Source organism: Dryobates pubescens, chromosome 2 (genome assembly GCF_014839835.1).
Source record: "Dryobates pubescens isolate bDryPub1 chromosome 2, bDryPub1.pri, whole genome shotgun sequence".
Taxonomy (NCBI): domain Eukaryota; kingdom Metazoa; phylum Chordata; class Aves; order Piciformes; family Picidae; genus Dryobates; species Dryobates pubescens.
Genome location: NC_071613.1, coordinates 27,088,136 through 27,113,025, shown reverse-complemented (window position 1 = coordinate 27,113,025; position 24,890 = coordinate 27,088,136). Strand labels below are relative to the sequence as shown.

At 38.3% G+C, this 24,890-nt stretch overlaps 1 protein-coding gene across 2 annotated transcripts in view; it reads right to left on the bottom strand.

Moving 5' to 3' along the window:
* The window catches only part of BMPR2 (bone morphogenetic protein receptor type 2), a 101,427-nt gene that overhangs the window by 32,787 nt on the left and 43,750 nt on the right, over window positions 1–24,890 (bottom strand). For both annotated transcript variants that reach the window (XM_009896493.2, XM_054172879.1), the window contains exons 2-3: window positions 12,963–13,136; window positions 10,726–10,905 (exon numbers count right to left, since the gene is read on the bottom strand). In XM_009896493.2, coding sequence (XP_009894795.2) covers window positions 10,726–10,905; window positions 12,963–13,136 — 354 coding nt within the window. The remainder of the gene's footprint in view (window positions 1–10,725; window positions 10,906–12,962; window positions 13,137–24,890) is intronic.

The following is a 24,890-nucleotide window of genomic DNA, read 5'->3' as shown; positions in this document are numbered from 1 at the left end:
TTAAAACTTTTCCCTTGATGCACTCTCTCCCACTGCCATTGGACACTAACTATATATATATATATAGGTTGGATGTGATGATCTTGAAGGTGATGATCTTCCAACCTGGTTTACTCTATTCTATTCTATTCCTGTAGTGCTGGACATAAGAAGTCTCCTATGTAACCCTCCAAAGGGTGTGCCTGTGCAAGCAGTTTGCATTAGCCGTGAAGCCTGTGGACAGTGTCCCTCCCAGAGCTCCTGGCATAGAGCTCAGGAGATGTGTAATGCTTTTGGTTTACAGTCTATATTTGTTTCACCCACAAGCATTTCTAGTTTGCTCCAAAGATGCTATGAATGGCTCCACAGCTGGGAGGGGCTAACATAGATGCGTACAGTGCTTTGCTCACTCCAATCTATGTGTGGTGGTGGACACTTCCCAGCTTTGTCTGCTCAGCTAACAAATACTTGATTGATCTGCTGACAGTGTTGACAAAGGCAGAGAAGTTTCAGTACTCTTCAGGATCATTAAAAAACTTTCAAAACCCAGTTTAAATATTTTCCATATGGTGATTTATCAGTGACTTCTGGTGGGTTTCCATGCTTTATTTTGCAACAAGCTTTCACATAACATCGCAGAGCAGCAGTGTCTGAACCTGCATTCAGAGGAAGAACATTGCCAATGAATTCACTGTGGCTCAGCTTCATTTATTTTGCCTTACTCACTGAAATTATATCCTCAGAGAACAGAAATGGAGAAAAATGGAACAGCAGTCAGAATACAACCGATTTGTGTATGCTGCACTTCAGATATCTACCTTTCAGGTTTTGTTTCTTTTGTCATTTTGGGGGGATCTGGGGAACTACAGACCTGTCAGTCTGACTGGGAAAGGTCACGCAACAGATCGTCTTCAGTGACATTAAGCAGCACATGCAGGGAAACCAGGTTGACCAGGTCCAGGCAGCATGGGTTCAGGAAGGTCCTGCTTGATAAACCTGATTTCCTTCTGACAAGTCAACCCCCTTAGTGTATGAGGGAAAGGCTGTGGATATTGTTTACTTGGACTTTACTAAAGCGTTTTACACAGTGTCCCACAGCATTCTCCTGGAGAAATTGGCTGCTTATGGCTTGGATGGGTGGGTAAAAAAACTGGCTGAATAGCTGGGTCCAAAGAGTCGTTGTGGACTAAGGAACTCTTCTCCCCCTATGTCTCCTTATATTTTCAGGAATTTCCTTCCCCCCTTATTTGCCCTGTTAACAACTATAAGCTTTTTCTGTTATAGAACCAATACAAATGTAAATAGACTTTTGTTATCAACTTGAATCTGTTTGCTTGAAGGCCTTTCAGTAGTACAAATACATTGACAGGAATCTTCATCAAGATTTGAGTGAATAAACTGTAATCACCTCCTGTTTGGATAGCAACAATAGCAGTTACTTGGTCTTGAAAGTGTCAGCTTTGAAAAAGCCTGCAACTATCAGTAGTAACATGACCAGGAACACACAGATGCAAGGCTTTCCTGTTTGTATTGCTTCCCCTGTGTTTTTCAAGCACACAGTTCTTGTTAGTCAGAAAGCCAAAAGATCTCTGTGACTTCAAAACCGCCCTGATAGCTCAGCTCTTCAGAAATAACGGAGACCTCTATAGCCAGGATGATATGTCAGGAGCTAGATGCCCAGTTAAAAAACTTCACATTCATGCAGTTTGTCATAGTTTCACAATTCAAACACCTGAGGCACTTAGCTGAATTTGCCACTGACTTTATTAATAAAAAAAGGCATAAGCCTTTCTTTGTATTTTAATTTTAAACCCTGATCCTCAGTACTCATCTGCATGCAGAGACTTTGTCTGATATGGTAGAGGAAAAGAGAAACTGTAGCTTATATCAAGTACAGCTCCTAACCATTTTTGTACTTCCAACAGAAGATGCTCCAACAGCACAGCAGTGAAAGCAGTAAACATAAACCAAATCACAAACAACAAGCATGTAGTGCATATATACAAACACAAGCACAAACAGTCCTGAGCTCAGGTTTTGACTGCAGTGCCTGTAAGCCAGATGCAACCCAGCAGCTGGACTGGCATGGTCCTGCCCTGCACCGTTTGCCTCCTGACTTAGGGGCAGTGTGGCTCTCTACTCACAGCATGCTCTACACCAGCCTCTGCAGGAGCTGCCTGGCATCTAACTGACACAATGTCATCTGTTTTAAATGCTTTGTCTACAAGCAATTCAAGTTATTCTTAGATGCAACTTATTACATTGTTAAAAACCAAATGCTTTTTTTTTTAACCAAAGCACATAAGACTGTGCCAGATGGAAATATCATTTATCTCCAGATAAGGTCCTTTTTGAAGATGCTCTGTACACTGTATCACAAAGCAGTGAAAAATCAGGGTTAAGTAATGCTTCAGATTTTCAGGATCACAGTATTTTCCAGACACAGAAAAAAAAAATTACCAAAAAAGGCTCAAAAAGGACCAGTGATTAATGACCAGCTCTGAAGAGTCAACAGCTTTTAATCACCTGCCTGGACTTTCAGTCTCCTCTGAGAAGGCCAAGTTCCATCGTGCTGAACTATGGATGCAATTTAGGTAAGACTGCAAAGCAGCTGGGCTAACAGGCTTATTTTAAGTGTATGTCAAATACCAAGAACCTACAACTTTCTTTCTAAATTGAATCAGTTCCAAAATCAAGGGGGTAAAACATGTTGGACAAAATCATGATATACGACCAAATTTCTGTCAGGAAGCCTAGCACATAGGACAGAAACAAGTGATGCATATTAAAAATGTCTAATCATGGAGCAAAAAAACAACCCCTCAACATAAAAGGTTTTCCATGATCTAAACACTATTCAGAACAGATGAGCTTAATAATATATTGAACAGCCAGTAACAGATCCAATATTTATAAAAGATCTTTTGCTTTGCACTTCCCAGTTCCAGTTTCAAGTCTGCCTCTTACTGTGTCAGTAGCCTGCAGACAAAGACTTTCTCACCATTACTATACTGGGGACAGACAAAAACAGTGATGGGATGGGGGTGGGAATTTGTTAGAAGCAGCTGGCCAGCACCTAGCATTGCTTTATAACTGACCTTTGCAGAGTTCTCATTCCTTTTAATCTTAACTCCAGTCATTTCAGCACTGATAAAGAAAAGGAGAGCAGAGCCATGCTAACAATCAAATATGAGGAACGCTACCAGGGTAATGTGGCAGGAGAAAGGGGATTATGTTGGGCAGCATTCTCAGCGAGCCTAGCATCTCCAGCATGCCCAGGGAGATACCGCTGTAGCACTTTGAAGCTAATGCCCTTTGTCAGGAGCTGCAGTGGTGGAGAAACCTGCACACAACCAGCTCTACCACTCCTGCTCACGGCAAGGAGCCTTTAGCACAACAAGGCAGGAAAAGAGGAATATCAACAAAGCTGATGTGAAAATAAATATTGTTTGAAAAAGAACAGGGACACAGACTAGTTGAACATTCACAAAACATAAACAATGTTTTCATTTTCCTTGGTAATGACTACAATGTACGTTATCTTAGCTACTTCAGTTAGCATACTGCTATGGCAGTGTAGTCTTAACTCATGGCAAAGTGCTACAATTCACAGCACCCAATCTTTAAATTTTGGGGGTGAGTGGAATTAGAGCCCCATTACTACTACCACATCAGAAAGCCTGTCAGTCTAGAATGTCCCCAAAAAGCATACTGATATGTCAGTCTGCTTCCAGAGAGCTCCTACCTATTTCTCAAATTACCTGTTTAGAATAATGCTGATATTGCATACCTCGTATACATGTATTACACTGCATATTGTAGCATCTGAATAAAGAAATAAAAAGCATAGTATCCTTGCCTGTTCTCCATTTTGCCTTGAGAAGAGGAAAACCGATTCCTTATCTACTACCTTTTCATTTGCAGTCCCATTTTCCACTAATGCATTCTGAAAGAGTCCCATTGTTATGAGCTGTATCTGCTTTTACCTTGTGTCTATATGGCATCCACAATAAAGGCCCAGTGTGTATTATCACCACAGATATCTACTTATGGCATTGAATTTATTACACAACAATATGAAAGTCAGAAAATATTAAGCATTTTTGGTAAAGGGAAATAATATATTTACTGTATTTGTATTACCCAAAGATGTTTGCAGATCTTTAAACTCTTAGAAGTGCATAACACATACTAACTATAAGCAACTAATTTCCAGCAGAGATGCAAATTAGTGCCTCAAGAACCACACATGATGAAAGAATTGAGTGACCTATTTACAGATAGTAGTTGGCTTAAAATGTACATTTTTACTCTTACTGAACACAGCAAATATCATAGATTATATTTCAGAAAGCTGATGTTTCCTTTCTTCATTCTAGAGCTTAAACTTGAATCACATATTTGCTGTGTACTACTAAAAATGCACAGGACACTTAAAAAATTACAAAAGTGCAGATCAGGCAATTATATCAAAAGAGTAAGAGAAAAGTTACATTCACATATACCTGAATTGAGATCTCTAAGTATTTCTAGCCCTCTCAAATTAAGTGTGGTTATAGCTCTACTACTTCATAAACACAATACTGCAATGTCAAGATAAGGATAAAATATCACACTGCATCCCAAAAGCTATCAGATTTCAACAGATTATTTTTTTTTTTAAAGAACTTTGCAAAGATCCTTGTTCTCAAGCCTCCAGGTCAGTATAGAGTCCTAATTCCTGTTGGTACAGCTCTGCAATTTGTGCAGCTCTGCCAAAAGCAGTTTTACAAAGCAATAGGAAATGTACTCTATAAAATTAAATTAACAAACAAACAACAATAAAACCAAAACAACAGCAAAAACACCACTAAACCGTTATGTTTCTTTGTTGTTGTTGTGTGTACTTGTTTTTTCTTGGTAGAAGTAGTATTTGAAATATTCCTCCTTTTTCAAATAACTATATCTGTTCTTATTTTGTTTAACACAGTTTTTAGGATTCTGTGGGTTTGGTGCATAACAGAAGTATTAAAACATTTCCAAAGCATTTCAATCTTAGTGCAAGTAAAACTCTCCCAATTTCATGTTCCTGATTACATGGTTGTGCAAGAGAAAAAAAATTATGTGTACAGTTTTAAGTCTAAGCAGGCTTTGCCTCAGTTAACATTTCATATTCAGACTCCAATTGCACATCAAAGCTTTACTTTTAAGTTCAGTAAAGATGCAAGTTTAATCTCAGGAGACTATGATGTCTTGGAAAATTAAAACATTCAATGCTGCTACCAACAATCTTGAAGAGATTTTGGTCTTGATATATCCATTTCTAATGAGGATCACTGAACTGAAGTTACTCAACAAGCAGTACCAGTTATCCTGGGTGACTTGAAAAACCTTTCACTGATTCTAGAGAAACTAAGGCTTTCATGTGAATTTCTATATAAGCTTCTGTATCAATTGCTTTAATACTTCATTTCACTTCTACTTTTTTCTCCTCTACATTAATCCACAACACTATCACCTCACTTGCAACAACAGTAGAAATAGTCTTAATTAGCACACTTCCAAAAAGTTATCACTAAGTATTTGTAGCAATGTGCACCCTGTGTCGCAACCCCTTCCACAGTTAATTAATTTCCTGTAACCAAATAAACAGCAAAGATAAATAAAACAAGAATTCCTTTCAAACATGCATTGAATTTCAGACAGAGAGGCAACTTGAAGTTCAGGAAAACACACACTCATCAATAGCTGGCCAAAAATCCAAAATATTTCATCCTTGTTTCAATATCTTAAAATAATTATTTCCAAGAAAATCCCCACTTTTTGTTTTTCCCTGCTCTTAACTTCTCCACATATGATCTCTTTCACACAGATACATATTTCTAAATCTCCAGGCACATTCATCTGTATCACCTTCAGTAGTTCAGCATCTTCATTTTTACAGTATCCCAAAATGAATTCCTGGGAGACAGAGCCCTTTATTACTGCCTTAGTATTTCCTCCCTGGCCTTATAAAATAATGATGGTACATTAACAATATAGCATACAATGCTATATCTCTTCCCTGAAGGGAAGATGTGCCTGATTGATTCCCTATCATTTCAAGGGTACAAGTTTTAATCCTCATGTAATCTGTCCTGCTGCCATCTTTCAAGGCAGAAGATCTGCCACCTTGCAGATTTTCTTTGCTATACATACAAATCATCTTAAAAAACCACGTAGTGCAAGAAACAGTTATTTACAGAGTGTTTTCTGATATTAGGCAGATCAGAAATGAAAGATGACCTCCAACACTGGACAAAAACCTAGCTAATAAGGTAGTGCAAGCAGAACCTAGTGGAAGTAAATGCATTTCAATTATAAATTAATATTGGATGCTGCTCTCCAGAAAAAAAGCAGTTCAGGATAACAACTGAGAGTGAGCAGTTGTTCCAAAATTAGCCTGACATGATCTAATTCAACTTCAGTGGGAGTTGGGCCATGCGCCCACAGCAACATGAGTCTAACTGCTACCTCTCAAAAGCAATAGCTAACTGCCCATTACTACCTTAATTAACCTGACCCAACCACATACACTAATAATTACTTTCCCCCCCCACCCCCCAAATGGTAGTTTTCTTCAAAGTTTCCACAGAATTCTGTGAGTCACACAGACTTTTTACATACATAATTTATATATGTAGCAAGAAAGCCAACAAAGAAAGGTCAGGATGACACACCTAAAGGATAAACCTGTCAGTGCATTAGAAGAAAGAAATACCAACTTCATTTACTGTGTGAGATGGCTTCTTTACATCCATATTTCAGTGCTCTTATTTAATGTGTTTCTAAATCTTCTAAAATGTTGCAGCCATCATTTGTTGTTAGGAGGAGAAAACCCTACAGCATTTCAACAATAATATTTGCTAGTAATGCTCAAGTGTTGCTGCCAGGGAATTTTTCCATATATCATGCAAATACATCACCTGTCATGCAGAAATATATTCTTAAAACTCACTTGCTGCGAGATTAATTTATTTGCAGTGCCAGGAATGCAGCCTTGAGGGGGAAAAAATTAAAAAATAGCTTTGTTGCTTTCATCTTGATGTTATTTTAATGTAAATGTTTCATTACAGCAATCTATCTACCTATCTGGCCATTATGAATGATTGTATAACTAATTAATTGGTCTTCTAAACAGTCTCAGAATTTAGGAAGCATTCTGTAGTCATAAGATGCAGATATTTAACAAGTCTCAAAATAAATATTCGACAAAGCCAACAGTACAAACACACATTTCAAAACATTTACCCAGGAAGCTGTAGCTAGCACTCTCCAGGTTAGGTTAAGAAAGAGGTATATATACATAACATTTTTGGGGGTTGTGTGTGTGTGTTGTGTCTGTTTGTTTGTTGGGGTATTTTGTGTTTGGTTTTGGTTTGGGTTTTTTTTTGAAACAGAAGATGAAAGAATAATGAATCTATCCATGAGTGATTTGGCAAAGCATAAGAAAGTGTATTTTCCCACCAAAGTGTAAACTTAGGTTGAAGATGAGAGATTGTTTTTGAACTTCTGCACTGCAGTAGCCTCAGACTTCAGAGGCAAATCTTCAGATCTGAAATAAACACCATTTTCCAGCCTCTTCATCTCACTATCTCCAGGTACACCTCACACTACAGCATTTACAAAACTCTGCCTAGGGAAACTAGCAGTCAGTAACTACACAAATCTGTCTGGATTATCTTTGAGATAGAAGAGAACAACATTATCACAGACGTATGACTGTTTCAAATTAGCGTGTTCACATTACCAAGCAGTAAGGATTAAAAACCCTGTTTGTCCTTAATCTTACTTCTTATTTTTATAACAGCTTTGTTACAAGATAGGATGGGTTTTTTCCACATTTATGCTCTGGCCAAATACAAACCAACCAAACAAAAAAGGTACTCCATTGTACACAGGGTATGGTTGCAAGATAAATGTGTTTTGACACCCTAAAAGACAACTATGACAGCAAAACTGAGTCTCGTATTAAAGAGAATAATTACTATATTTTATGACGACAATATTTTGTTGTACCTAAGATTTATTAAGATCTTAATTTCTTTTCCTTTTAGTCTTTTTGCATCATTTACAGCCTATGTCTTGCAATACCCTATTGTTTACTACTCTACAAAAAACTGCAACCAAAAGATCGTATTGCCTAATGTTTTTTTTATTCCTCCACTCTTTTTCAGAACAGATTTAGCTCAAGAGCCTAACACTAGCCTGCAGTTTCCACAGATCCTTCACATAGCTGCAAGGAAACATTTTTTTTAAAAAACACCCACAATTTTCCTCAGTATTGTTTTAGACTGACTAGGTTCATCAGCAGTGTTTTCATTTTGTTCCTTTTTAAACAGTAGCTGAACTGCAGCTTACTATTCCAGGAACGATTTACTCTGGGCCATGTTCCTGGAAATCAGCAGAAAAACATTTACAAAATAGTTAATTGTTGGCTGAATCGATCAGGCTTCACATAATTAACCATACACTAGTCACACCTGCTTGAAATTTACAGGATCATAAATACAATTACAGGAGGGCATGTACCTTACTTTCTGTCATTCAGGAGCTGTTCAATGTACAACATCTTTAATGCCTTATCAAAAACGTAGATGAAATAGTGCTCTGACAGTTCTTCTGCAGAAGATTCCTCATATGAGTGTGATGCATTCAATTCAATAATCTAAAAGGTATGGTAATACAGACTGCCACAGCCTGTGCAGCTACGCTTGATGTCCTTAAAGCATTCTGATAATGTTAATAGGAATGTTGGAAGAGTGCCCAAGTAAGGTATCTAGTAGTATCTCAAAGCTTCTCAACAATTACATAAAAATTTAACACTGCCAAAGCAAGAATTCGGTCCTCAATGTTGAGGTGGCAAAACTGAAACTTACAGCACCAAGATGAGTTCTAGGAGTCAAGAGGCAGGGAAAATGACTGTGGAGGATGCAGTGCCTAGTCAGTACTTTTGCAGGGATTTGTGTGCTGTTGCCTCCCTCTTTTTGTACCTGTGTAGCTTTCTAGAACACCCTCTCTCTACCTCCAGAGTGCTGCACATATATGGGGTTTGCACAAGCAGAAGACCCATCTCTGTCAGATGCAGCAGTATGAGTTTTACACAATAAACCACCAGAGTGGCAAATGAAGCCATCCTCACTGCTGGAATGGTCAATCTTCATCTCTTAACCTAGTCAAAGCTAGACAATTGTACTAGGCTGTGACCTACTCTGCTTATGCCTAAAGTAAAATTTGCATTATTATTAAAATGAAAGGTGACAAAATAGCATAAAGCAGTTTGAGACAGCAGAAATGCACACTGTAGCACTCAATTACAGCAGGGAGAATTAAGGACTGTGTTGCAAATTTGATTTTTTTTTTTTCCCTCCCACTTTGCAAGTTAAGCTAGATCTTTCGGTATTAAAAGTTCCACTTAAAAACTATTTGAAGATCTTATAACCCAATAACTGAACTAATTCAGCTTGTTATTTCTACCCTTGAAGAAGTACAAGTAATTTTGTTGGAATCTTGCCTTCCTATTTTGAAAGGATAAAGAATTATCTTTACAACTTTTTTTCCCTCCTGTCTAAATCCCCTGCACAGAACTAACTTCAGTCACATTTGGGGAGCCCAAGCAGATGACCAGTACCAGAATCAAGCAGCACCAGTTCTGCATTGCACAGTGCTGAGCTCATCACTGATTCCAAATGGTGACTGTTTACTGTTTTTACAAATAGTATTATCAGCCCAAAGGCACTAGGTCTTACCAACTTTCTTTACTCATTTATACCATATGCTCTTGCCCAGTAAAAGCCTGAAAAGCCTGTGACCTTTTTTGGCATGCCAAGCTCTCATTTTGACCAAAATAGCTTAAGACGACTCCACCCTACAGCTGCTTTTGAAAGCATCAGTATCTTCATTTAAAAGTTAATTCAAATAACATCATTGTTAAACACATCTTCAGTTCACAGAACACTTATTGATAGCTCTTGACATACAAAAATAGTTGTACCTCCACTTACATAGCTGCCTCTAGTCAGTTTCTTTTCCACATTCTTTACAGGTTCTTAAGGTCTTGGAACACAGCATAACAATGTGTCTGCTAGTTATGATCTTGCTTCTGCAACATGAGGTTAAGTGGTCTGATTCCATATGCTATGCTGATTTTATAATAAATAACAGATAATCTAATCTGGAAGAAAACTACATTGCTCCAACTAGTCTTTGAACATTTTACCAAAGCTAATGTCTTACGGAAAAGAAAGAAGTCAGATTTCAGAGCAATGTGAGACGTTGGAGAGAATGTCAACAGCCTGATGTAAGACTGCTTCAACCACTGAAAGCTATCTGTGAACCATGACTGAAGAGATAGGCCAGCCTTTTCAAAGGTACCATAATGCTAATGAACTTACTGGCCTGTTCTTAGAGAGAATCTTCCTGAACATCCCCTACAGGCTTCTGAAGTCAGGCATCCAAATACCAAAGCGCCCAAGATTGGAAGCCATCCCCGAAAAGGCAATCTGCATTCAGCAGTTGCCTATAGGAACAATTCCCTTGTAAGCATCTAACTCATTCTTTGCAAAGCACAGTGGAATATCTAAATATGATTAACTTTGTGTGTGAAAGCTCTTCTCTGTTTGCCATTTCAGTTGTGCATAAACAGAAGTGTGACAGGTTCCACATTTTATAGGAAAGAAGGATCTTTGCTCTGACATTTCATGGTTTAAAAAAAATTTAAAGACTTACTGTAAGGTGTTGTATCAGTAGGATCAGGAGGTGGAAAATTTTCTGTGAAGTTGACATTACACAAGTCTGTACTACAGCAGCAGAAGCGATATGTTCCATTCTGAATCAAGGAAGGGGTAGTTGTAACTATGCACTCTTCCAAGTGACAGTCTTGTGGGTCTCCTATGCGAGACCAGCAACCTGCAGAAAGAGATGAATGAAAGAATTCTTTTCAAAGGAGGCATAGCATTATTTCTATTGCAGGGACAACTAAACACAGTTATAGAAATCCATACATTTCCTCATTAAAACATTATAGAATGGGATGAAAATAATTATCATAATTGTCTTGTCTGACTTCACTGATCTTCTGTACCAAAACGTGAAGAATTTCTTTCAGACTTCTCCTTGGATGTGCTAAAGAAACACAGGTAGTGATGAAGGCCAGCATCAGAGATGCCCAGCTGTAAACCTCAATATGACACAACCTGAACGCTTGAGCCTTCTAAGCAGAAGTATGCCATTTCCCACTTCTCTGATACCAGACACAAGATTACCAGCCTCTGGCCCACATTCTGGATGAAATTGTGACTAGTCCCTGCCTTAAAGACAGACTACAAGCCTGCATCTATAGCTTGGTGCTTCTTGTGCAATTTCTAAAAATTCTGTCCTTCCCCATTATCAACATCACTGGACCTTCTACAGGATAACAATTTATTTCTTGATTAATGCAGGCCCTTTCTCCCTGCAACAACTGCTCCTTCCCAAGTATGGTCAATGGCAGTTAAACTTTGTTTATGTACAAATGCCTGAAGGAAAAGAGGCAGCAGAGAGGCAGAGGAGAGCAGCCAGACAGCTTTTTTCCAGCAGACTACCAGACCAACAACATGAAACAACACTGAATACAACTGCAGAGGACATCTGTAAATACAAGTTCTCATTTAGACTTACACTACATCAACTTGTATCCACGTAACCAACAGTAGAATCCATTAAAAAGATAATAAAAAATCTTCTCCAGCAACCACAAGTCCCTTCACTCTTCTCTACCATCACCCTTCCTGAAGAATAGCAGCAGACTGATAGTGATATCTGACAGTTCCGTGCTACAGCTGCAATTTCCTTTGTGAGAGGGACCTCAACAAGATTGAGAAATGAGGCTGTGTGAACCTCATGAGGTCCCACAAAGCCAAATACAAAGTCCTATATCTGGATTGGGACAATCCTCAACATCAATTCAGGCTGGGATAGAGAACAGTTCTGCAGAGGAGGACTTAGGGGTACTAGTGGACAAAAAGCTTCACATGAGCCAACGATGTGCACTTGCAGCCCAGAAGGCCAATTGCATTCTGGGCTGCACCAAAAGAAGCATGGCCAACAGGTCAAGGGAGATGATTCTGCCCTTCTACTCTGCTCTAGTGAGACTTTGCCTGAAGTACTGCATCCAGCTTTGGAACCCTCAGCACAAAGACATGGACCTATTGTAATGGGTTCAGAAGAGGGCCACAAAAATGATCCAAGGGCTGGAACACTTCTCCTGTGAAGACACGCTGAGAGAGTTGGGGTTGCCCAGCTTGGAGAAGATTGTGGGGGGGACCTTGCTGCATGCTTCAAGTACTTAAAAGGGGCCTGTAAGAAAGATGGGGCCAATCTTTCTAGCAGGGCCTGCTATGACAGGACAAAGGTTAATGGTTTAAAACTAGAAGAGGGCAGATTTAGACTGGATACAAGGATGAACTTTCTTAACAATGAGGGTGGTGAAGCACAGGAACAGTTTGTGCAGAAAGATGGCACAAGACCCGTCCTTGGAAACATTCCAGGTCAGGTTGGATGGGGCTCTGAGCAACCTGATCTAGCTGAAGATGTCCCTGATCCTTGTGGGGAGGGTGGAATAGATGACTTTTAAAGGTCCCTTCCAACTTAAAGCATTTTATTGTTCTATGATTAATATATATATATACTGAGATACATTCAAGCAAGCCATCTTCCTCTGGACATCCTAAATAACAAACAGTTGTGTGTTTCATCCTTCAGCTGTGCATTGACATCTTTGGGTTTTTTTAAAAAGTCACTTATTTCAGACAAACTTTCTTTACACATTAAGATTGCCCAATGGGAAGTCAAAAACGATGCATTTGTACAATGCACAAGTGAATGGTCCAGCTTTGCAGCTGTGCATTTTCCTGTCTGCTGGCTAGCTCACAAAGAAGCGAAGAGAGTAACAAAGCTGCTGCACTTCACAATGGAGCATTACATACCTTGTTTTACAAGATGTACCTCTCCTTCACGTGTTTTTTCCCAAAGTCCATAGCAGGTACTACCTTTCATACACAAAACTGTGCCATTCTCCTGGGAGATTCGGCTCTCACTGATTCCATGGTCCTGCTGATATGGGTCCTTAAATGCACACAGCCGCTCCTCACTCTGTGTAGCTTTAAAAAATAAGGGAAAATATTTTTTGTCAGTGCTTTTATACATAAAATATTAAGTTTAATAAAAGGATGATTAAGGTCTCCTGGAAACGTACATTCAAAACCATCCTGAATTATACATATCTGTTCCTGAAACTGTACTCCAACAGTCAAATACAAATGAGGTCTACCCCAAAGTTAGCTTTGTAAAGGACAAAAAACACCTCAGCAGATGTTTCAAAATGAATGTGCATGTTGGAAGTTCACAGGTGCAGAACAAAAATTGCATTTCATAGTCTGCATCATTTGTCCTCAAGCAACCACATGTTATTTAATTGCTTCCATATCCTAAATCAAGGTGATCGTTTTCAGACTGCCATCTAATTCAGTGCCTACCTAACCCAGAGGGGCTTTTTCCACTCTTTCTTTTGACCTGTCCCTTTTTCCTGCGTATTACCCAGCCACTGCACTGACACTTTGTTGCTCAGCACTCTATGAGTTTGGGTTCTTTCACACAGCTTCATTAATGACCACCCACAGAAATACTAATGGTAGGGTAAAACCTATATGACTGACCAGGAGTTCCAGCAAACTGCCTGTAAACAGGAGCAATACTGCATGTAAAGTCTCCCTGTGGAATGCCCAGAAGGAATATCATAAAATATACAAAGAGCACAAAAATAAACACACATAATCCTCAGAAAGATATTTTTAATTAAAACAAAACCACCCACAAAAAGCATACTTATTTCTACATGAATATTTGATCAAACATCAAAAATTCAGTATCTTATCATTTTACCAATGTACTTACTGCTTTTCTGTTTATATCACCTCAATGAAAGGAGTCAATCATGCTGATATGCCTGTGACTTCTTTATGAAGAGTAAACACATTTAAAAACTAATTTCTTCAGAAATGCATCAAATCTAAGATAAATAAATCCTGCATTTGTAGTGAGTATGTTATTTACAATACTGTCATTCTTCCCTGGAACAATTTTACAAAACACATGGATAGCTAGGTGTGCAATTACAAGGCACTTCAGTATTATTTAGTAGCATAGCTCAGCAAACATCCAATCCCAGTAAAGATGTAAGGTGGAATAGAATGGTCTTTTGGGAAAACAGGTTTTGAACTTAAAATAAAATTACAGCATATAGAATTATAAATTATTTAAGGTACTGTAGATGCATAAAATATCTCCTCACTGGAGATTTATTTGATCATCCTGCACCTCTGAACCCAAAGAAGCTATGTTTCAGCAGGGCAGACTTAGTGCAAAATGCTGTTGCATTGTGTTATCAGCAGAGATGAACTGGTAGTAAAAAATCCAGAGACTCACATAAGCGTTTTGCTTCTAAGGCCATTGCAATTCATTAAGGAATCAAAATTCATAATTCTCTTATGCTGAGACAACCACAACTGGCTGCACCACCCAGAAAAAGAGTCTGCCAGTGACTGCCCCTTTATCCCGTGCCTGCAGTAATTAAAACAACTTAGCATAAAAAAACGACTTAGCATATTTTTTAGTGGTCTGGTAGGGCATGTATGATCAGTTGAGCTGCATGTCAGCTCAGTGGCAGTAAAACTCTCAGCTGAGGAGACAGGAACTTCTTAAGCCACTGTAACTCAATCGCTTGCAGCTTCATGTACTCTAATAACCTGGCTGGCAGTCCATGCTCCTCATCCACCTCTCTGTACACTGACCAGTGGTACTTTACACGTAGATGCAGAGTTTTGAAGTGATAAATACATTATTATAAACAGCAGCTTGAAATTCAGAAATTAAATTGCCTACATTTCCTGTATTTTTTTTTCCTTCATGAATGAGTAGAGCCAGTTGAGTTACTAAGGACAAAAACGTCACACATTAACATCTAACACATGCTGCCTCAAGCAGTACTTGCCAGTCGCACGTAGTAGTTTTATTCTCAGGAACAGCTGAGTATGCCAGGCGTGAAGCATCTGTCCTGCATTCTCTGCTCCATGACATGGGACTGGCCAAAAAATAATATATGAAAAGACAGTACTCCACTGCCATAGATGAACTGGAGCTGACTAACTTTTTGAAAATCAAAGGGAGAAAAAATTATCATGGAACTAAAATTTTGAAGAGAGAATGTGACAGACTTACATGGCTCTGTGAAATATGACATACCTGCTCCTAAGGGCATTAAGGTTTTAAAATCAGTTGTCTGTGACTTTGCCAGTGGAATGAAGGTCATCTGAGATACTGGTAATTTACAGGATCCTCAAATTGCTGCAAGATAAGCTCTTTCATAAGTTCCCCCAGAATTTTAAAAAGCAGCCACACAGATTTGGTTTCCTTATCAAAAACCTGTAGTTAAAAAAAGTAATTCCTGGGAAATCCACTTCCATAATACCTCAATAGGTTAAAAAATAAACTTCTTTTTTTAACCTCTGAGCTAAGAGAAGAGAAAAAAAATTCCTTTTGATTTCTACCCATACAGTTACATGCATTCTATCTTTGCTCTCTTTACCCTTCTAAAAATCACTTATGATCAAGGCGGAGAGAACATACAGAATTACTTGAAAAAAGAAAATTTGTTAACCATTGTGCTGGATGCTCAACCATATACTATAGAAAATAAGTTGCTACCAAAGGCTTTTCTGATTTAAAAATACAAATTAAAAAAAAATATATATTACCCTATAAAAATGCCTGCAGGAAGGAGGAAGGGGGCAAGCATGAGAAAACACAACACCCACTGTTAGCAACCTGAATGTCTATTAGTTTCCTAGCAAACTAATAAAAATAGAAGTTAACTTGCCACAATTTCATGTCAGATGATCTCAGTGGGAAACTTTTCCAACAAAAAATAAAGGTTACTTGCCCCACAACCAGACTTTTCATGCTGATCACTGCACATTCCTGTTTCGATTAAAACTTAGAGTAGTGCAACTCTCATGGGAGCAGTACCCACTGCAATACTTTGCTGACCCCTGCTCCTTCCCTGATGGCATGGAACATCTGGAGAACAGAGGACATACGACAAAAGCAACTTTATTTTCCTCTGTGGCCTCTGTAGGTTCATTGTTGAAACAGTAATGCTGAAGAATCCTGGGTAGGGCATTCAGATGTCCAGAAAATCGTTCTGAAGAACAACAGAATAGATGAGCCACGTCAATATCTTCACATGATTTTGGCACACTCCTGCTCTGCGAAATTTGGTAGTAAGGTTTCCTTCTTCCAGACAGTGGAAACTACTCAGCTTTAGAAACTTCTAATAGTGGAATACTTCTAGCTGAAGCCTTGAAAGCAACCACCAAACCTAGATGACTATGCTTTAAACCTTCCTCAAAAGAAATGGAGATACTATTACAAAACCACACAGAAGCGGTAAGGTGGTTGTTCTAAATTTTAAGTATTTCAGCTGAAAGCTTACCCTGCAAGTTCAAATACCATCATCCATTTGGATTTATATGCTTTCCTCATGGATGACCTTTTAAGTCTGTTTTTAGTCACCATGGTAGCCAACTATGAGAACTGTGTTTGGTGAATTCAGAGTTCAAACACACCTATTTGTCACTTGGGAGCTCTGCACCTGCAATGCAAAAGGGCAGCCACTAACCCTCTCTATAATAGCTTAGTTGGAAACAATTCCAAAGCTGCTTCTTCCAAAACTCCGTTGTTAGAGATATTCAAACCCCATATGGACATACTTCTGAGCAACTGTCTCTAGGTGACCCTGCCTGACCAGCAAGTTGAACAAGAGGACCTCCAGTGGTTGAGGTACTCCCAGCTGAGGTCATTCATCCTCAACTACTCTGCGATGGTTGAGGAGACAAGTCTCTAAGTACTGAATGTGCACAAACCAGACAGAAAAATTATATTCCTCATCTGGGCTGTTATTTTTTATCTTCAAGGCAGGCAAAACAGTGCAGTAAGACTAGAACTACTGGATTCACTTGTTTGACTTCATTTGAAATAGACCCAAACCAAAGGAAATACCTTAATGTTAAGATCTTTACTAAACAGCAGGAGCAATTAAAGTAAACCACTCTTTTATCCTGTGAAGACTGAAGCGCTCAAACTGATCCATTTGATAGACCCAGATTTTTTGCTATCTAAGTCAGAAAAATGAAGGGCAAAGACCCTGCAGGCAGATATGCTCACCAGACATTAAGGACACTCAAAGATTCACCAGCAGTGTATCCTTAAACTCACAAAATGCAGAAGCCATTTACAGATTAAGCTGTACAGTATATTTGCTCAGACATTAAGCATCCTAGTATACAAAGAAAACAAAGGCCTAGCACCACAATAAACGGCAGGCAGGTTTCACAGGACATCTGCTGCAAGGCTGAAGTCATCATTCAGAGCCCTTCTCTTACTAAAAGAAAACATGTTGTTTCCACTCTTATACATGCCCTTTTAGGCTATCCACATTACCACTGCACAAGTTAAGCAACACAAGGTAACTGCAGCAAAATAATCCAAATTAATTTGGATTGCAGTTTGTCTATAAATGTGTAAATCTATATTAACTCTTTAGGTCTAAAGTACAAACAGAAAAAAATAAAAACCAAAGACACATATTCCCTCAAAGATAATAAATCTAATGAATCAAATGAGCAACTGTTTGTTGGGGTTGTGTTGTTTTGTTTTGTTTTTTAGGGAGGTGAACAGCTCTGGAGCAATGACTACAAAAAGGAGAAAGTCATATTGAAGGCTACCTCCAAAATTGGAAAAAATCTATTTATTAGATCTTTCACAATATGAAAAAAAAAATATATATACAAATAGAAAAGGAATTTTAGTACCTTCATTATAAGGTGAATTTCACAGTAAACTGTATTTGTTCATCACATAATACTCAATTATCCATTGAGGTCCCTTCTAATTCACCTTTAATGTAAGGCTATGAAAGAGATTTTGAAACAAATAAATAGCAATTGAAGGCTTACATGTCGTATACCACTAAATAGTTGGCTGCTACAGAAAACTAGCAGCAACAGATCGGCTGACATTGAAAAGGACAAAAAGTAGAACCTAAAGAAATCATGATTTATAATGAAACACCTATTTTCCATTCCTCTTGAACTTGTGTAACAGACAAATTATGTCAAAATAATTTATTAAGAATTAAAAAAGTTAACTCAAACTTCCATTCTCTCATCCAGCAGAGATTTTTCAACAAATACAGGGAAGGCACCATTCCCACAAGTTCTACCAAGGAATACCAGACCAGCAGGAGCAGGGGCATGCTCTTCACCTCCCTACCATAAACCAGAAAAAAAAACCACAAAAAAACAAAAAAAGAATCAAAATGAGTTATGTTGCTCTCCAGCCATTTCACTTCTATATTTATATATCCAACCCCCACTCCCCCCCAGACAAATAACAAAAAATCCCACACATGGGGGGGGGGGGGGGGGGGAAAAAACCACACACAGAAACAACACAAAAAAACCCAAACAAAAACAAACAAACCCAAAACAAAACCCCCTTTACTGCCCCATTTCAAAAATATGCTTAAGACATGCACAGCATTACAACTGAGTACAGATGCTTCAAGAAGTAATCTAAGAAATATTAAACGTTCTAAGCTTTCCTGCTTGGCTGCCGTCACTGGTGGACCTGATCACCACACACACATTAACAGACTTAAGTTGAAGCAGATTGTGAAACTTTATTGTCATATTGGGAAAGAAGAACAGAGAAACAGAGTACATGAAATTACCTTCTGAACTCACAAAGGAACTGGGAATTGCTCAGAGTTTCCCAAGTCCATCCTGTGGCTCACTCTTACTGCTGAAGTGCTCTAGAGGATATGGAGTTCAGCCCCATACCACTACAGAGTCTCAAGAAAAAGCAACACGATTTCAGGAATTTCCATTTGGCATATTATTACCATCTCAGCATTTATCAGTATCAACAAAAAAACTGGACAAAATATTATAGAAAAAATGTTATATTAATATTTTCAGTATTTTCTCTCTGCAGCTACACTGCTATTCCCAGCAGCTTAGGAGCAGAGATGTAATTCACACAAATAAGTGAATACTGGATGTTTGTAGTGGTTCACTACAAAAACACCCCTGGAAATGTCTGAGTATATGCCTGCATTCCCCATTGAAGATACTTCTGGACACTAAGATCAAAATAAAACTAAAAATGCGTCTACCATCCGTGCCAGAAATCTTGTGTGCTATGATTATATGTTTTATCTGTACTAGTATGAGTTTAAACAAATGAATCTGCTGTCACTGCTTTTAACATACCAATTCTTTCACAATCATTTTGTGTTCTAGGAAAACAATTACAACAGGAATACCAGAAATTACAGGAATCCTACTGCAAATCCTTAGGACATGAGTCATGTTTTCATTAATAGCATAGGAAGTCAGTTTCATTATTACTTAATCAATGCTTCCTGATCTTAAATCTACTCAATGTAGTATATGGAGGTTGTATCAAGTGCAAAGAGAGGAAGAAAGGAAGCAAAACCAATCCGAACATTACTAAAATGCTAGAAACAATTATTCCACTCCATGTTCCAATTGTCTGGACTATAAATAAATAAATAAACAAACATTTACTGTTTCACATTTATCACCAGGGAACACATTTTGTGACACAACAGCAATGACTACAAGAATCTGAGAGAACAGTCAGAAGGCAAAGCTTGCACATAACCTACAACAGGTTTGCCAGCATCACAGACCACATACATGAGTAACATGATGGTAATTATGGCCTTCAGACTGCATGGCCTTCAGGACCACAATAGGTATAGACTTAAAAAACCAAACCAAACCAAAAACCAAAAAAAGGTCAAAAACTGAAAGTGGTTTCTGAGCATTTGTTTGCCTGTAATGGGATTTATTTAAATACAAGCCACCATATATTCAACTGGAATCTCATTAGGCTGCAACAGATTATTTTTTTTAAAGATGAAGGGGTTTTTTCTGTAACTTCTCCTTTGAATTTGTGAGATTTTCATCACAGCAGCCACAGCCACAAAACCGGTTTTCTTTTGGCTCTGTCAGCTTTCCGTGGAGTTCTTTTATTTACATAATATGGAGAAACATCATGGCCCTTGAGGCATGGTTATGAGATAGCACGTATCCTCATAATGCAACATATTAAAAGAAAGGAGATTGAAACACACCAGAAGAGTCTTGTGAGCATCTCTTTTCAACTTACTGATAGCTGAATTCTGGTATAATGTACACAGAAATGCAATCTTGAAGAAATCATCACATAATAAGCACTCTGCTGTTGCTTTTTTTCCATCTTTCTCTGCTCCAAGGTTTTAGTTGCAAATATTTCTGTATCTGTACACACCATATAAAGCACATCACAAGCAGGTATCTTTTGAAAGTCTCTCCTCTACAGACAGACCATCCTTAATACTAACTCAGAATGAGAGGAAGAAAGCTAAACTGCTGGTAATTATCCATGTATTTACACTTCCAGTACTCTGCTTTATAATATGTTTGACCAACTGCACAGCAGACATCTGCACAGACTGGTCAGGGAGAAAAATTGTCTTCTTAAGGAACGGGCATAAGAGCATGAAGGTCTAAACCAACCAGAAATGACCCAGGGATTTTTTTAAGCAAGAGGTCAGGAGCAGCACAGCACAACACACAGGGAGCACTTGGTTGGGCAGATCTGGTAAGCCTATTGCTTCACATCAAATTTCTATGCTAGAAGTCCTCCAGGTGGGCTCCACAGATGCAACCACTAGATTAACATTTTAAAGACATGAATAGAAAAAATGGAAATTTGCAGGAAGGGATTCTGTAGGAACTTCCAGGAAGGAAGCAGGAAAGTAAAGAAAAATGCTTCAGAAATTTACATCTGTGGTCATCTTTTCTCCAACCAAAAAGAAAGGAAATAAACATCAAAATCATTAAAGCTCCTCCTATATTTCATAGGACATATGTACCTCAAGATATACTGAAGAATATATTTTGACAATAAACCCCTTACAGTTTATATTCAGTGTTAAAATTTGGAATAATCTACTCACAGTACTGCATGTCCTTAGCCTTCATTCATGAAAATTATTTTTGTTCTGTCTGATTTTTCTGTGTGACATTGCAGTTTCAAATGCTGGCAATTACACAGAGCCAGGCTTTAACTGAGAAACAGTGTCAAAACTAAAAAAACCTGCTAGTTTTTTTAGTTCCCCCCCCTCCCCTTCCAGGAGGAATGAATTTAAGCTGGAAGAGGATAGCTTTAGACTGGGTATTAGGAAGAAATTCTTTACAGTGAGGGTGGTGAGATGCTGGAACAGGTTACCCAGAGAGGTCATGGATGCCCCCTCCCTAGAGGTATTCAAAGCCGGTTTGGACAGGGCCTTAAGCATCCTGATCTAGTAGAAGGTGTCCCTGACCATGGTGGGGTGGTTAGGGAATGGGGATGGAACTACCTGGTCTTTAAAGTCCCTTCCAATGCAAACCATGCTATCATTACATGCTGATAGCCATTTAAAAGCGATTAAGTGGCTGCACATGAGATGGCTACATCGTTTATGTTCATTAAAGGACCCTTTTCCACTAAAGTAACTTGAGAATAGAAAATTCAAGTGTCTTCTTTAGTCTTTCATTCTTCTCAGTCTAACCTTTAAACAAGCAAATCTGAAATCTTTTCTGCCCTTACTCCTTTTCTAACTGCTGTGAAGCACTACCAGCAGCAAGAGAGACATCAACATTTCACTGTTGTGTATTCAACACTACTTGGTGTTTGGTTGGTTTTTCAGCTTCAGAACGAAGTGGTCTGCTAGCACTACAAGAACTAGACCACGTGGCAGCTGTGTTATCTCACATGCTGCACACGAGGTTCACACTTTACTTCCCACCCAGGCATAGCTGTCTTGCACCACTGTGGTACAGAGTGCATGGCCTCCTCTCGGCCTCAGCTGGGAGGTGTCAACACTCTTAACACAGTCTGTTACAGACCTACCAATACATTCCCACCTTGCAGCCTGCTAGCATTAAAATCCTCTGCCCCGATACTTCCACCATACCAGGAATTTAATGAATTGGAATACTTGATGTAAATAAGTGACGTACAGAACAGCCAAAAAGTAAACAGTCAAGTCAGATTCCACAGTGAAGGCCTTGTTCTCCTTTCCCCCAAATTTAATCTTAAAGGAAGTGTTACCTTAGAAGAACCCAGCTTAAGCAAGAGGAGCAATGCAGGAGAGCAACCATATGACAGATTTATTGCTGACAACTGACAAATTATATGGTGCCCAAACAATGCCAGATTTTATGTGAAGATACTGCCCATAAACCGTGTCATTGATTTATATTGTCTGATGACAACCAGACTATCTTCACTGCACAAAACTCATCCAAACCAGGCATTACCACAGAATCAACATTTTATCCGTCGAGTAAGAGCACAAGATATAGTGGCAAGAAAGCCAGCAACAACTGTGTTCTGGCATAAAAATATGCCAGGAGGAAATTTCAAGCAAATTTGAACCAACAGAATTAATACTAGTTCACGGTGTACATCGTAGGCTGAGGCATTCCTCAGCTGAAGGAAGAAGAGATTCAAGATGAGTCTGTAATGTGGATATATCTCATTGACTCAGACAGGGTCAGAGAAAGACAAACTACAGAATTGACACCAAGTGTACTGATGTCTCAGCTAGAGCCCTAAAAAGTTGGCCTTTGACTACCTTTACCAGATTTTCTCCAGAATGTATACACCCATGTAAAAAAAACCAGAACTGACCTCCTTCAGTAAAGCTGCATTTTCCTTAATGCTTCTTTATAGATGTGTTCAGCCAGCACACAGGACATTTGTTTTCATTGTGTAAGTCTGTCCAGTTCAGCAGGTTTCTTCCTTCCATCTTTCTCCTCTTTGCTAATTTACCAATGGATTTTATTAAGAATTAAAACTAAATATATGCAACAAACAGGTAGTGTAGGAAGTTTAATCTGTTCATTAAAAATTTTCTAAATGTATCACCTATTACCAGTGAAAAACCTGCTCTGGTATGTCCATGCTTAAACAGGACAGTATTTTATCACACAACTTTTCACTTAAAAACCAGCTAAAGGCTTTGCAGCAAAAGATTACAGGAGGTTTGGGCATGTTTTCCTTTTAATGTTGCCAAAGTAGTAAAATGCCATGGTGCCATGCATTCACTTTGTTGGCTTTAAAATACTCAAATTTGTCATCATACTTCAGCTTATAGCCAGCTTATAGGCATTTCCAAAAACTTCAAATTGCAAATTAAAGCAAAATCCAGCCAGCCTGTTCTGTTTGGAAATACAAGGGTCCAAGCAAATTCAAAAAGCTTTCTGAAAAAGCTGTCAAGCTCAAATACTGGAAAGCAAAAGTAAATTAGCATAAAACTTAACATGATTAAACCATGGAATACCATAGAAGTGTCAAACCATGGAGCATGGTTAACACTCACTCAAAGGAGAATCTCATCTAAACACATTAGCAGAGCATAAAGCATAAAAACATTAACTCTTGACTACAAGAGTTTTTCCCAATAATCTTCGGGCTTCTGCAATTTAATAAAGTTGAAGACGACCATTTCCCTGGGAACTCCCATGGCAGAAAGGATCTCTGTGGCTTCAAATCACATTGTCTGTTTTGCACTGCTTTCTTGTCTCAAGACAAAATGATTGCTTATTTTGCCCCATGAATACACAGGAATTCCAGTCTACATGTAGTTGAATCAGCTCAGAAAGAGTCTACTCAGAGACTCATGACAGTGGGCAAAAGAAAGCGATACAAAACAATTTTATTGAAACTGTAAAATAGTTTTAATGTATACCTTCCACTTTCCAACTGAAGCTAAAGGTCATTTAAGCCCAGATTTCTGGGAAAACCTAAGTAGTAGTTGGCTTTCACTGATTCAATGGGATCCCAGGCTACATTTAATCTTTTGAAAGCATGAATGTGTGTATTACAGGATTAAAACAAACCTAACATTTTCCCAATTTATTTTTTTTTAATTATTATTCACTTCTCAAATGACTAAGCCTCCATTCAGAGAAAAGTAAGTCTGTTCATGTTACTGTTTAGCAATTAAGTCAGAACACAAATCATCAGAGTCTTGGTCACACATAATCTTTTCCAGCGGCTGGTGTCTATTCACAGAACTGAAAAAGGACCAAATTCTTTATCTTTGCCCTAGACTGGAGTTCAGGGATTATTTTTTTCTTAGAGTGTCTGGCTTTTGTTTATCTGGGCTGTCAAAGTGAAGTATCTGCATGGAATAACACAGGAAACTGTGCAGCAAAAGCCACAGTAAAGCTAACTAATGACGTGGTAGTTCTCCCTCAAGCTCAGATATAACGAAGTTCCCAGAGCAAAACTGATTATTTCAGAGTCTACTTGAGATTCCCTGGAAAAAAAAAAAAATTACAAATCTGTTCTTGGGTATTTCACTAATACATGTATACTTAGTACTTTCCTAGCAAGCAGGGAAATAGTAATAATACATGCAGTAGAAACTGCATATAATACTAAAACATTCTATTGAAAACTTTTCAGTAGCTTACATTTGGAGGAAGATACAGCCTGTCTTACAGCATATTACAAAAATTCTTCCTATAAACATTTTTAGGAAGCTATACTGCTAGGAAGACACTGAAATGTGATAACTGATTCTGTGATCTGAAGGTACAAAAAAAATATTTTAATTCTAAGATTGTAATTGAACTTTTTCCCTCTGTAATGTGCATTATATTATCTTTTGACTGACTACAGAAGCATAATCTATTTGGCTGTGAAATATTAAACTCTAGAAGAAAATAAGCTAC